The sequence below is a fragment of the Mus musculus genome, chromosome 12, assembly GCF_000001635.26.
Source record: "Mus musculus strain C57BL/6J chromosome 12, GRCm38.p6 C57BL/6J".
NCBI classification, from domain to species: domain Eukaryota; kingdom Metazoa; phylum Chordata; class Mammalia; order Rodentia; family Muridae; genus Mus; species Mus musculus.
This window is the reverse complement of record NC_000078.6, coordinates 99,870,732-99,884,106: the sequence shown is the minus strand read 5'-3', so window position 1 is coordinate 99,884,106 and position 13,375 is coordinate 99,870,732. Positions and strand designations below refer to the sequence as shown.

Sequence of the window (13,375 nt, the reverse complement as noted above, 5' to 3'; positions counted from 1 at the left end):
GAAGGTTTCTCCTTTGAAACGGTCATGTTCTTGTCAATCTCACTGATTTGCCAGAAGGGTAGAGGGTATTCCTCATCTTCTATAAAGATGTCTGGTATGGGATTCTTGTGCTGTTCCTTAAGTCAGCCTCACGTCAGGCATCGCCTTCCGGGGGGTTGAATAATCAATTCTGTGTAAACATTCAAAAAAACGGGACATTCCGTTTAATTGTCCTAGACACAGTGTTACGTGCCAGGGTTACCAAGAGGGCGAAAATAAACATAGTAGCTGCTCTGCGAAGGCCGTCCAAAGACTTGCAGTTTAAAAATGAATCTTGGTGTTCACTCATTATTTGTGTTTGTGTGCTTTTTTTTTCACATTCTTCGTGTGTCTCCTGCCAAATCTAGCAATGACACGGGTCAGAATAATCAAAAAGAGTTTATTGTAAATTTGGGAGAGAGCCTGAAAGCAATCAAAACGAGTTAAGAGAGCCCAGAGGTACCAGACCTCCCTTAAGACAAGAAAAATCGAGTAGGGGCGGGGCCAAGGTCTGGGAGCGGGCCTTGAGGCCCCGCCCCATCGTTAAACAGCGCCTTTAACCAATGACAGTACGAAATCAACGCCAGTGGCTCGGAGACTGACCAATGGGAGGAGACGTTGGAGTTGCGCGGCGAAGTTGAGTCCCAGCGGTGGTGGGCGAGGCCGCAGTGGCTGGTCTGTGTTCTCGCTGCAGCGGAGGAGACGCCTGGCTTGGTCTCCGTGTCGGTGGCGATGTTCTTGTCAGAGGCAGGCGCAAGGCCCCGAGCAGGCGAAGCCAGCGCCTCAGAACGCAGGAAATGGGTGAAAGTAGGTGTGGGAGCGCGACCCGAGTTCAGACTTAAGCCTGACCAGGGCCACTTCTGTCACCCCTCTTGGTTCTGGCATTGCTGCAGGACTCTGATCACTTCCCCGCCCACCACACTGTCCACGGATAATCACCTCGACCTCCTATCCGTCCCATCACCTTCCCAATCCCAGGACTGAGCTTTCGAGTACAGTTTATTCCAGCGGTTTAGAGGAATGGATTTGTCAGCCCCTTAAACTTGGTCAAGTTCCTTAAACTTTGGGGAGAGGGGACAGAGGGAAATCTTTAACTCGGCGGTTATATTGCTTGAGAATTAAAACTAGAGTACTGAAACTGCATTTTGAAAGCTCCACAACCAGGTTGAGTTTAAGATGTCTGTGTTTCTGGTTTCTGGCTTACTAACTGTAGATGTTTAATATTCCTTAGGTATTTAAAGCATGCGATGAAGACAACAAAGGCTACCTAAGCCGAGAGGACTTTAAGGTTGCGATTGTAATGCTGTTTGGGTACAAACCCTCCAAGGTTAGAACGTTTCCTCTCTTCCCCTCGTCTCCTTCTCTCTCCCTTCCTCTTCTCCCTTCTTTAGATGGGGCGGATAATGCTGTAGAAATGAATCCTAAGAAAACTGGCCAGGAATACTTTCTGATACCTGTAGAGCAAATCTCTGATTTATAAGCCTAAAATGCCTCCACCACCTAATTCCCCGCAAACCCCTCCCCCCTTTAAAGGCCCAAACAGGTGCAAACTAGGTATCTATGCCAGTAGAGGCAACAAACATCTCCACGAGTATTTATAAGAAATATAGGGTGGTAGAGAGTGGGAGTCTGGGAGGGGAAGGTGGTCTTGTAAGAGGAAGAATCCACCGGCTAGCTGATACGTATAGTAAAGTTTCTGGGTGGCTTTATTTAATTGGTAAAAGTAATATGTTCATACAGTCCACAAGATCCCTTCTCTTTACGCTAGACTGGGGTCCCACTTATCAGGGGTTAACCAGTTTCTTCTGTATTGTTCTACATACAGGTATAGGCACAATCTTCTACAGAAGTTCCACACTGTTTTATCTTAACATCCATTTTCCACTTAGCAACAAACCCAAAGCAAACCACATTACCATCTTAAAATACAGTTGTACAATATTCTCTTTAGCCAGTTTACCCTTTGTTGTTGTTTGGATTAACCTGCAAGCATTGTCTCAGTGATCATCATGTTACATCTACATACACCCATAGATCATGCCTTTTGTGGAATACATGCGCACATGTGCCTCTGGGTGTGTATGTGAGTGTGAATAAATCATGGATATGTAATTGCTGTACTTGGGAGCATTTGATAGATCAGGAATTCAAGGTCAATTTGGACTACACAATGAGACAACATTTTAGAACAATGACAAAGAAATGAAGATACCAAAATTCTTGGAAATATAATTGCTAAGTCTAAGGATGTACACATTTGACTTTAATTATCTTTCTTTTTTTCTTTTTTTAGAGAGGTAGGTAGGTAGGTAGGTAGGTAGATAGATAGATAGATAGATAGATAGGCAGGCAGGCAGGCAGGCAGGCAGGCAGGCAGGCAGGCAGGCAGGCAGGCAGGCAGGCAGGCAGGCAGATTGTGGCCCAGTGAGCTTCCTTAGGGTGGTTTACAGAAGGTGGGCACCTTATAGCCCCTCTGCCTTCCTTGGCAGGGTTTTGACAGGCCAAGTCTTGTACAGGTAATCACAGCTGTTGTGAATTCAATGGTGCAGAAACCATATGGTGCTCAGAAGCCAGCACTGCGTGTCACTACCCCCACTTCCTCTGATTCTTACTCTTTCCACCCTGTTTCTTCCACACGTTCCCTGAGTTCCACAAGTACACCCTGTGGAGGGTGGACTTGAAATACTCTGGCTGTTAGTTTCCCGAAAAGGCTGCACACCTCCTCAGTAATTAGACCACAGCTGAGCCCCAGTGAACCTTCTATTTTAGTATGATAGTTTCCTATTTACCCCTGTCTCTGTGCTGTTCTGCTTGCCTGTTATAAGCAGTTTAGAGACAGATCCATTCTTGTTAAGCTGCCGGACTGGAACTAATCAGAGTCAAGGCACTGTCCAAATACAAAAGAGTAAACCACAACCATCAAGCAGAAGTAGCACTCAAGTCTGCTTGGAATTCCCCCAAACTCCTCTCCCCAGAACTCACAGTTAGGGCTCTCCTGCTCCTCCTGAGTTGGGGTATCCAGGGACTCTGTGATACCCCATGTCTGTGCCCTTCGATGTGCTTAAATGCACCACAACTCCACCATAAATATATTCCCGCCCCCCAATACGGTTTGCAGACAGCTCGGGGTGGATTCAGAGTGGGTGGAGATTTTTAGCTCCTGAGAGGCCAGCTATGAGATCAGAGTGCTAGCCTGAACTGGCTTTGAAATTGCGGCAGCTCTGCTAACCTGCAATCATTTCACCTGGAGTCCCAAGGCAGGCGACCTGTGCAGGCTGTGGATGTTTTAAAGCATCGTATTTAACCTGGAAAGATAGCTTGTCTCATTTTGCTTTTTATCCCCCTTGAGTCTACTTATTTTAACTTTAGGCCAGGTAGAGAATTTTATGACAGGGACAGTGGTAATGTGCGTACGCTGGCTGAAATGTGACAGCTTTTACTTTGCGTATTGGGTTGAGGGTTTACAGGGTTTTTTTTAAAGTCTTTGTAAGGATTTACCGTATTTATGCGTATGGGCATATATGGGGGAGTTCGCGGCCATCAGAGGACAACTGATGGGAGTCTTTTCTTTCCTTTGACTATGTGAGTCTCGGGGTAACTCAGGTTACCAGGCATCACCTGCTGAGACATCTTACTGGCCCTCACATTTTATTTTTTAGGCTAATGATATACTGGTTATAGGTCTCTAAACAGTTAAGCCCAACCATAGTAAATCACCTATACACTTGCCAGGCATTTGCCTGAGAGGAGTTTTTATCAGAGAGGAAATGTCCAATGTATGCCTTCTCGTATTTTAAATTTTAGATTAGGTTCAGTGCTAGAGTTTCAATTTGGGGGGTGGGGGGGGGGTGAGACAGGGTTTCTCTGTATAGCCCTGGCTGTCATGGAACTCACTTTGTAGACCAGGCTGGCCTTGAACTCAGAAATCCACCTGCCTCTGCCTCCCAAGTGCTGGGATTAAAGGCGTGCACCACTACGTCTGGCAAGTTTCAATTTTTAATACAGTTTTTGAATATATAAAATACTGATTGGAAGTCAGCAAATTAGATGAGACATATAAAAAATTCCTATCACAGAATGTGTTTTGAAGAGTTAAATATGAATTGTTACTTTGAGCAACCATGACACCACAATATCATTTCATAAAAGACATATAATAACTCACTTATACATTGATGTTTGCACAATGAAATGTATTTAATAGTTTAATAAAAGGAGTATCTGCCAGCTGCTGGAGATGTAAAGGTGAACAAGTACAGTCTCTGCTTTGAAGCAATTTCATTTTTGTGTAGCGTAGAGCAAACTGATAGACATCAAAAAAGAGAAAGTATTTAACAAACAGGAAGGAGGGGAGCAAGATGGGTGGGCAGCTATTGTAGGTGTCATTTATTCTGAAGAAGCTGTTAACATTCTATGAATCATCTAGGAGCCCTTTGCAGCCGTAAGACGAGCTATGCCCTGGTGTTCTGGATGTGCTGGCAGTAAAAGAGTGGAGAGAATCCAGATGGAAGTGGGTTCAGAGGAGTCCGTGGAGACAGGGGGTGGGGGTGGGGGGCAAATTGAGTTTGAGGTGGTAATTGGTGTTCCCTGTACAGTTGATTGTTAGATACTATATGGAGTTCTAAGGTTCTACCTCTTAAATACAGGAACCTCATTGGGGTAGAGAGGGGGTGGGACTGGAAAGAGATTTAGGCCTCAGTTTATAAGGGGTAGCTCAAATGGGAAGACTCGGTGCCATTCCATGGGAAGCCTCTGCAGGCTGTGAACAGCACCAGCCCATCGGAAGAGCTTTGGGGAAGCCTGGGTTTAAAGATGGGTGGGGAATTCGTGACAAAGATGGATTAGGATCCTTGGGAAAGGGACACAGGGAAGCCAGGGAGGAGCAGGGACTCAAGAGTATGGAAAATTCAGGACTGGCAGCAGAAAAAAAAAGTCAATTACCGTCAAGGCTTGGCTTCCTTAATGCTTACAATAAAGCCCCTATCACCAATGGGAGGGAAGTGCGTCTGTGTGAATATTTACTGGAAGCAGGTCTCAGAGCTTTACAAGTGCTGTGTTCTCACCACAATGTTTTATGTTGTTTAGGCAAAAACAAGCAATACTCTAGAAGAGACCAAACTGTTAACAGTGGTATCTACTAAACTTAACAAGCTGTATACATCAGGTTTCTGCACAGATCATGTGTTGCTGTTTTATTATATTGCCTTCTTTTATGAGTAGGCTCTTTCTTTGTAGCTCATGCTGGCTTCAGTGTCTCTCTTCCTGCCTCAGTCTCACAAGTGCTGGAATTACACCTGGAATGAACCCTCCACACCGGGCTTGAGTTACCTTTAGCATCAGGAAAATTGGAAAATAAAGCTATTGTAACAACTACTTGTTTTTTTTAATAAAGCAGAAAGATTTTAGGTTATAATCTACATAAGTTGGCCAAAGTGATTTCATATATTTAAGCTATTGGTCAGTGGAATGAAAATTTAGGGACCATTATGACAGATCTATATTTGTTGTACATGTTAAAGAACAAGAAAAATGGCCATCATAATGTTAAGTAAAGTTATTGTCTACTATGTTCAATAAAGTTGGCTTCACATAAAGCACGTTTCTTCCCTTAGCCCAGGAATTCAGAACTTGTACTTTGAAACATCTGATAAAATTTCATGTTCTCTTAATCTTTCCTCTTTTCTAGATAGAAGCGGATGCTGTGATGTCTTCAGTAAATCCCAACACTTCTGGTAATGCAAAAGTTAATATTTTTTAGTAGATGGTCAAAAAGCTAAAATTAAGAACAATGTGATTAAAACATGTAGTTGGTATGTCATTATTTTAAAAAGTGTGTGTTCCCACTTCAAGATCTGGATTAGAAGCGGATCTTCTTACTTCAAATTAAGCAGAAATCCCTCACAGGTGTGCCCTCCATTTTTTTTTTTTTTTTTGGATTATTGTTAACTCCAGGTGTATTCAAGTTGACAACCAAGAATAGCCATCACATGAAGGTATTTCTATGGTATGTTAATTCACAGTCTTGTAGAAATATACCCAAAGAGTGTATTCTCATTCTCTATTCTTATTTAGTGTGGCCATTTAAGCAGTGGGGGAGTAACACAAGAGAAGGAACTGAAGGGGATACAAGAAAGAAAGAAACAACTTACATTATGCTAATCTGTAGATGTGGAGACCCTAAAGCAGTGGGTTTCAACCTGTGGGTTTCAACACCTTTGACAAGCCTCTATCTCCAAAAACATTTACATTATGATTCATAATAGTAGCAGAGTTACATTCATGAAGTAGCAACAAAAATAATTTTATGGTTGGGCGTCATCACACATAAGAAACTGTATTCAAAGGCTGATGCATTAGGAAGGTTGGGAATCACTGCCCTAAAGACTCCATCAGAAAACTCTTAAAAATGACAAACAGCAAGGTAGTGGAATACAAAATCAAAGGAGAAGAATCAGTAGCTTTCTCTATGTAAATATTGAACGTACTCAGAAAGAAATCAAGAAAGCAATCCCATTCATGATATAAAACAAACAAACAAACAAACAAAAACAAAACAAAGACTTCTCCACTATAAATTTTAAAACAGAGAAGAAGTTGAAGATGAAGCCGAAAGGTAGAGACATCTTGCTCATGGATTGGCAGAATCAACATTATAAATATGGGTATACCAGCAAAGACAATCTACAGATTTATTGCAAGCCTATCCAAATATCTCCATTGGACTGGAGGTGTAGGGCTCAGTAGTTAAAAACCACTAGGTGTTCAGGGCACCAGACGTGACCTGTGTGCTGTTCCAAGAGGAGAGTACTGTCTTCAGAAGCTACCACAATTGATGGATAGGTCCAGTATATAACTGCAGTAATAGTCAACTTTAAAAAGTCACTTCTGAAGTTTACTGGAGTTGATTTGAAGTTCAGGCTCCTATTCTTGTTCTCAAGAGTAATGTCTTCTGGGATATCAAGTTGAGGGCCATTAAGATTATAGTGCAACTATAATCCACAGCCTGCCAATCATATAAACAAGGAATGCAAAAGTACCCATAGTTCACCTAAGGATATTGTTCAGGTTTTGACTACAGATATGCCTATGGTTCTCTCTAAGATTGAAGGAGTGAAAATAACTTTAAACTATAAAAGCATACTAGTCTAGCTGAGGCACAGCACCCAGCCTGAAACATGTGATTTCTGACATCTATTCACCACGTTCTTTTGGCAAACAAGGGGTAAGGGGTGGGGGTGGAGTTAGTGATCAGAACTTATACTTACACTGCAAAGTTTTAAGAAATAGTCTTTAGCATATCAAGGCTTTTAGATGTTGAATCTGTCATTTTTTGATACTCAAATTTGTCTCATCCTTAAACTCTCAGAATCACATTATACAGAAGACAGGATAGTCATTCCTGGGAAGACGCATTCAATGGCATCTGAGACGCTTATTCAGTAGGATGACACAGATGAGTCAGAATCCACCAAATGAAAAGGAATATTTGTCCTATATTTAGCAGGATATCTATCAACACAAAACTAGAACTCAACAATGCTCAATGAATACAACAAGACAAGATTTTAAAATTAAAACTGAAAAGCCAAGGAACTAACCTCCCCCAAACAAAGATCCAAATTACCCACGTCTGGACTCTATTGATCCTGGCCCTCTATTATTTTGAAAAGCATCTCACAAAACTGATTGTAAGAGCAGTCTCTCCAAATGGACATTGACAAAATGAATTTGTAAAATCAACCAGCAAATCCTAATGGGTAGTTTTCCTTTATCATTTTGATTGGATTATTGTACTCTCTTCCTATACTGATCAAATATCTTTTATAGCTTTATTGAGAAGTTGTTGCTTTGTAATTGAGATACTAGAAGGACTAGAATGCTTTTTTTTTTGAAAGAGTGATTAAATAGGAAGTTCAAAACTTTTAAAAAAAAGTCACTTCTGAATGAAGGATCTCAGACAGGGCTGTGTATAATAAGATATACTGTATATACTTAAGCAAGCAGTAACAGATATAATGACTTGGCAGAACTCTATGTTAACTTGGTTTAGAAGCAGAAGCACTGAGGAACAGGTCAGGAAATAAGTTAATCGTTAATAATACTTAATACCTTTTTTAAAGCTAAAGGATTAATAAGTAGCAAAATGATATTTGGAAGGGGGAATGAGAGAATAAATGTGAATATAGTATATGAAATAAGTATGAATAGATGGAAAGTATTAATGTATGGGTATGATGATTTGTATATGCTTAGCCCAAGGAGTGGCACTACTAGAAGGTGTGGCCCTGTTGGAGTAGGTGTGTCACTGTGGGTGTGGGCTTTAAGACCCTTGACCTAGATGCCTGGAAGCCAATCTTCTGCTAGTAGCCTTCACATGAAGATGTAAAAATCTCAGTTCCTATACCATGCTTTCCTGGATGCTGCCATGTTTCTGCCTTAATGATAATGGACTGAATCTCTCAATTTGTAAGACAGCCCCAATTAAATGTTGCCCTTATAGGAGTTGCCTTGGTCATGGTATCCGTTCACAGGAGTGAAACCCTAACTAAGACAATGGGTTACAGGTGGCAGAGGGTTAATACATGGGTTAGACGCATGATGAATAGTAGGGGAAATATAGAATAGGTACAGCCAAAAAACCCAGATATTCAGAAAAGCCATCTGATGAGCCATTGAAGTTATATCCAGACAAATTATAAGCCCAAACCATATAAGTATGATAGTTGTAATTATCAATTTGATATACTAGAACCAACTAAGAAGAGATTCTCAATGAAGGATTGTCTAAGTCAGATTGGCACATGGGCATGTCATGGGGGGCGTGGGGCAGCGGCATTGATTATATTTAATGTGAGAAGACCTGGCCCACTATGTGGCACCATTCCTGAGTTTGGGAATCCTGGCCTGTGTAAGGGGAGGGCGTGAGCTGAGCTAAATACACACACCAGCCTTCGTTCTTTTTCTGCTCTTGACTCTGCCTGTGGCTGGGTGCTTCAAGTTCTAGCCTTGCCTTTCCCCCTAGCCATAAACCATGGCCTGGATTTATAAGCTGAATAAAGCTCTTTCCCCTTAAAGTTCTTTCTGTCGGGGCATTTTTTTTTTTTTTTAATCAAAGCAACAGAAAGGGAAACTTGAATAAGCATAGTAGAAAAGTACCAATGAAACTAAAAGTAAGAGAAATGAACGGCAGTAGGAGATACTGTAACCTCAGTGTCTTCCTGCTTGGATGGATATGCTTTCTGCTTCTCCCTCGAATGGTTTTGTGGTCGTCTCTGCTGATGCCAGTCACTCACAGATTGCATCATTATGTTCCTCCTGCTGTGCAGACTCATGTTCCCTTAGTCTGTGCCCCGCACCTCCCATGGCCAGCAACCGATTCCATCATGTCTGCTGTTTCCATGTGGAATTCTGTGTAACTGGGGCCCTGAAGAGTGTGGAAGGCCTGGCTGGTTGGATTGACCTTTGTAACTAGGTGTCTCTTTCTGGCTGCCAGATATACTGATGCCTGCTGGGGCAGTTGTTCAGTGTGCTTCTTGTGTTTCCTGGCACTGGCTGAGGCAGTGGTGGAGAGGTCTCCTTCTCAGACTGACCTCTCCACGGTATCTCCTACTGCTGGTGGCACAGAGGCGCCTTCTTATTCACAGCAGTGGTTCATTTTAGTTGTCAGCTTGACACAACCAAGAAAGAGAGTTTCGGTGACTGTAGCACTTGCGGGCATGCCTGTGGGGTGTTTTTCTTAATTGGGTTATTGGATATAGGAAGACCCACGCTGATATAGACAGCACCATTATGGGCTGGGCTCTGGACTGTGTAAGGAGAGAAAGCAAGCTGAGCACAGAGCGGGCACGCATTCCCTTCTTTCTGTTCTTGACTGTGGGCGACATATGACGAGCTGTTGTAAGTCTGCCACGGCAGCAGTGGCCTGGAATAGTGAGCTAAAATAAACTTTTCTCCCCCCAGATCTTTTGTCATTGGGGTGTTGTATCATAACAACATAAATTAAACTGAGACATCCACTGTCCTATCAAGAAGTTCTTTTCCTTTTGATTTAGTTAATTTACAAGCATGATGAGTTTATAATAGGAAAATTTAAACCATTCAAAAACATGAAGGCAAAAGTGTCACTTGTAATTTAACACCCATGGGATGGTTCCATTGTCATATTCCACGTGTGGGGGGAGGTTTGAACAATTTGCTTGTCTTGTTTCTGTGATAAAATACCTCACAAAAGCAACTTAGGGAGGAAGCGGTTTGTTTTGGCTCCTGTTTCCTAGGTACAGTCTTTCATAGCAGAAAGTAACAGTGGAAGGGGTTTGAGGTGGCTGGTGACATCTCCATAGTCAGGAAGGAGAGACCAGTGAATGCATACTCTTCTATCTCTCCTTTATCCAGCCCCAGCCCCACCCAGAGGAGTGGCACCACTCACATTTAGCTAATCTAGGTGCTCCCTCACACACATGCTGAGTTTCCATGGCGACTCTAAATCCCTTTGAATGAACAATCCAGATTAACTGTTGCAGACCGTGTCTTACTATGTAGCCCACAGTGGCCTCAAATTTTGATTTCCTGTCTCAGCTTCCTACACACTAGGAACACAGGAATGCCCCACCATGGCTCTGATGCTGTTAGCTGACCTGAGCAGGAGGATTAAGAGTAAGGCTGAAATAGGAGGAAAGGGGATGATTGACTCTTTGAAGCTGGGGGAAATTTAGGATGTTTTAGGAAGTTAGGAGTTTTAGGATGTTAAATTTCAGAAGTCTTAATCCACATCAGGTTAACTGAGTGTTTGCACATGGAACTCAGGAGAGCTCTGTGGTGAAGAAATAAAATGGAGACCATAAGGAGGTAGATGAGTTTTAAAATCATGTGTGAGATGAAACTGCGTGGACAGAGATAGGCGGACTAAGAACTTAATGGTGGGGTTAGGATGGGGATGGGAAAGGCTAAAGGAGGTTTTGGAGTGACAGATGGAAAATCATGAATATTGGTTGAAAATCCAGAGGAGTAGTATTTTATGAAGAGCATGGCCAGCCATTCTTATTTATTTATTTGTTTGTTTATTTATTTATTTTTCTTTATATACATTTCAAATGTTATCCACTTTTCTAGTTTCCTCTTCGAAAATCCCCTATCCCCTTCCCCCTCCCCCTGCTCCCCAACCCACCCACTCCCACTTCCTGGTCCTGGCACTCCACTGACAGGAGCCTGATATAGCTGTCTCCTGAGAGGCTCTGCCAGTGCCTGACAAATACAGAAGTGGATGCTCACAGCCATCCACTGGACGAAGCACAGGGTCCCCAATAAAGGAGCTAGAGAAAGTACCCAAGGAGCTGAAGGGGTTTGCAGCCCCATAGGAGATACAACAATATTAACTAACCAGTACCCCCAGAGCTCCCTGGAACTAAACCACCAATCAAAACACAAGACTCATGGCTCTAGCTGCAAATGTAGCAGAGGGTGGCCAGCCATTCTTAAGTGCAACTGCCAGGTCAGGTAGCAGGAGTGAGGAGCGACCACTGAAGTTGGGCACCTGGAAGTATGTGTGACCCTAGCAACCTAATAAAGAAGGAGAAAAAAGCAGTTAGGGAGGGAGGGAGGGAGGAAGGGAGGGAAGGAAGGAAGAAGGGAGGGAGGAGGGACAGCTAGCAAGTGGGTAAGCACCCTTTTGTTTGAGGAGATTTGATCCAGATCATGCTGGTTTGGTTGTTCAAAACTATGCCTTTCTTTGGGAAATAATTTAAAACTTAGAAAAGCTACAAAATAAAAATAGTAAGAAAACAGTTTTATACCCTTTATCCAAATTCAGTTACTGTTAATGTCTTCCAGTTTGCCATATCATCGTCCCCCTATACTGTATCTTTCCCCAGTACATTGTTTTAAAATCTAATTTACCATCTGTATTCTATTTTTATCAGTTGATCAAATAATGTCCTTAATAGGTTCTTTCTTTTTTTACTGCAAGAATTAGTTTTTGGTGTTATATTTCTATAATCTGGAATGCTTCTGTAACATTATGATAGTGTTGCTAACTTTGGTGAATATAGAGCTCTCCTCACTTTGTGTTTTATTTTTAAAGAACAGTCCACTTTAAATATAAAAGCACACTGGTCAGTGGTGATGCACACCTTTAATCCCAGCACTTGGGAGGCAGAGGCAGGTGGATTTCTGAGTTCGAGGCCAGCCTGATCTACAAAGTGAGTTCCAGGACAGCCAGGGCTATATAGAGAAACCCTGTCAAGAAAAGAAAAGAAAAGAAAGGAAAGGAAAGGAAAGGAAAGGAAAGGAAAGGAAAGGAAAGGAAAGGAAAGGAAAGGAAAGGAGAGAGCGACAGATGAAATGGAGGAGAAAAACAGTACGTCTGCAGTGGTGGTTGGCATCTCTACATTCCTGTGAATAATGGAGCAAGCAGACCTCAGTCAGTGAAGCTGTAGAAAACCTCCACAGCAGCACCACCAGTAGCCTGATCCGGTTGTCACGTGTAGTGTTCTCCCCTCAGGAACTACTGAGCAAATTCTTCAAAAGTCTCCAACGTACCTTTCATCTGATAGACCACAGCTTACAGTATATTTCTCTTTGTGGTCAAATTATATTAGAGTCAGTAGTAGGGGATGTCCAGGGAAAGAAAGTCCCAGCAATTTGGAAGCTAAGTAGTACATTTCTCAGTAACTCAGAGGTCAAGTAAAATCAAAGGGAAAAGTTAGAAAATATTTAGATTTACATGGTAAAATTTCACACCTTTATGAGATGCATTGAAAGTAGTCCTTAGGAAGTAGGGCTAAGTTTCTGTCTTATAAAGAGGAAACAGGAATCCATCAGCGTAATCCACTATATAAGCAAACTCAGAGAAGAAAACACATGGTCATCTCGTTAGATGCTGAAGAAGTCTTTGACAAAATCCAACAACCCTTCATGTTAAAGATGAGGAATTCAAGACCCATACCTAAGCATGATAAAGGCACCATATACAGGAAACCAATAGCCAGCATCAAACTAAATAGAAGGAAACGTGAAACGATCTCACTAAAATCTGGGGCTAGACAAGGCTGCCCACTCTCTCCCATGTATTCAATATAGTACTCAAAGTTCTAGCCAGAGCAATTAGACAACAAAAGGAGGTCAGGGAGATACAAATTGTAAGGAAGAAGTCCAGATATCACTGTTTGGGGATGATATGATACATAAGGGACCTCAGAATTCTACCAGAGAACTCCTACAGCTGATAAACAACTTCAGCAATGTGGCTGGATACAAAATTAACTCCAACAAATCAGTAGCCTTCCTCCACACAAAGGATAAATGGGCTGAGAAAGAAATTAGGGAGACAACATCCTTCACAATAGTCACAAATAATATAAAA

The 13,375-nt window shown here is 42.1% G+C and overlaps 1 protein-coding gene across 10 annotated transcripts in view; it reads left to right on the top strand.

Annotated features, from left to right (window-relative positions):
• Positions 1 to 13,375, top strand: part of Efcab11 (EF-hand calcium binding domain 11) — a 192,248-nt gene that overhangs the window by 336 nt on the left and 178,537 nt on the right. For 7 of the 10 annotated variants that reach the window (XM_011244216.3, XM_006516383.4, XM_006516387.4 and 4 more), the window contains exons 2-4: positions 589 to 825; positions 1,250 to 1,345; positions 5,705 to 5,750. In XM_011244216.3, coding sequence (XP_011242518.1) covers positions 751 to 825; positions 1,250 to 1,345; positions 5,705 to 5,750 — 217 coding nt within the window. In that variant the 5' untranslated portion in view covers positions 589 to 750. Of the gene's footprint in view, positions 1 to 588; positions 826 to 1,249; positions 1,346 to 5,704; positions 5,751 to 13,375 lie in introns of those variants that run through there. The other 3 variants (XM_030246983.1, XM_011244217.3, NM_030172.2) reach the window with 2 other exon arrangements.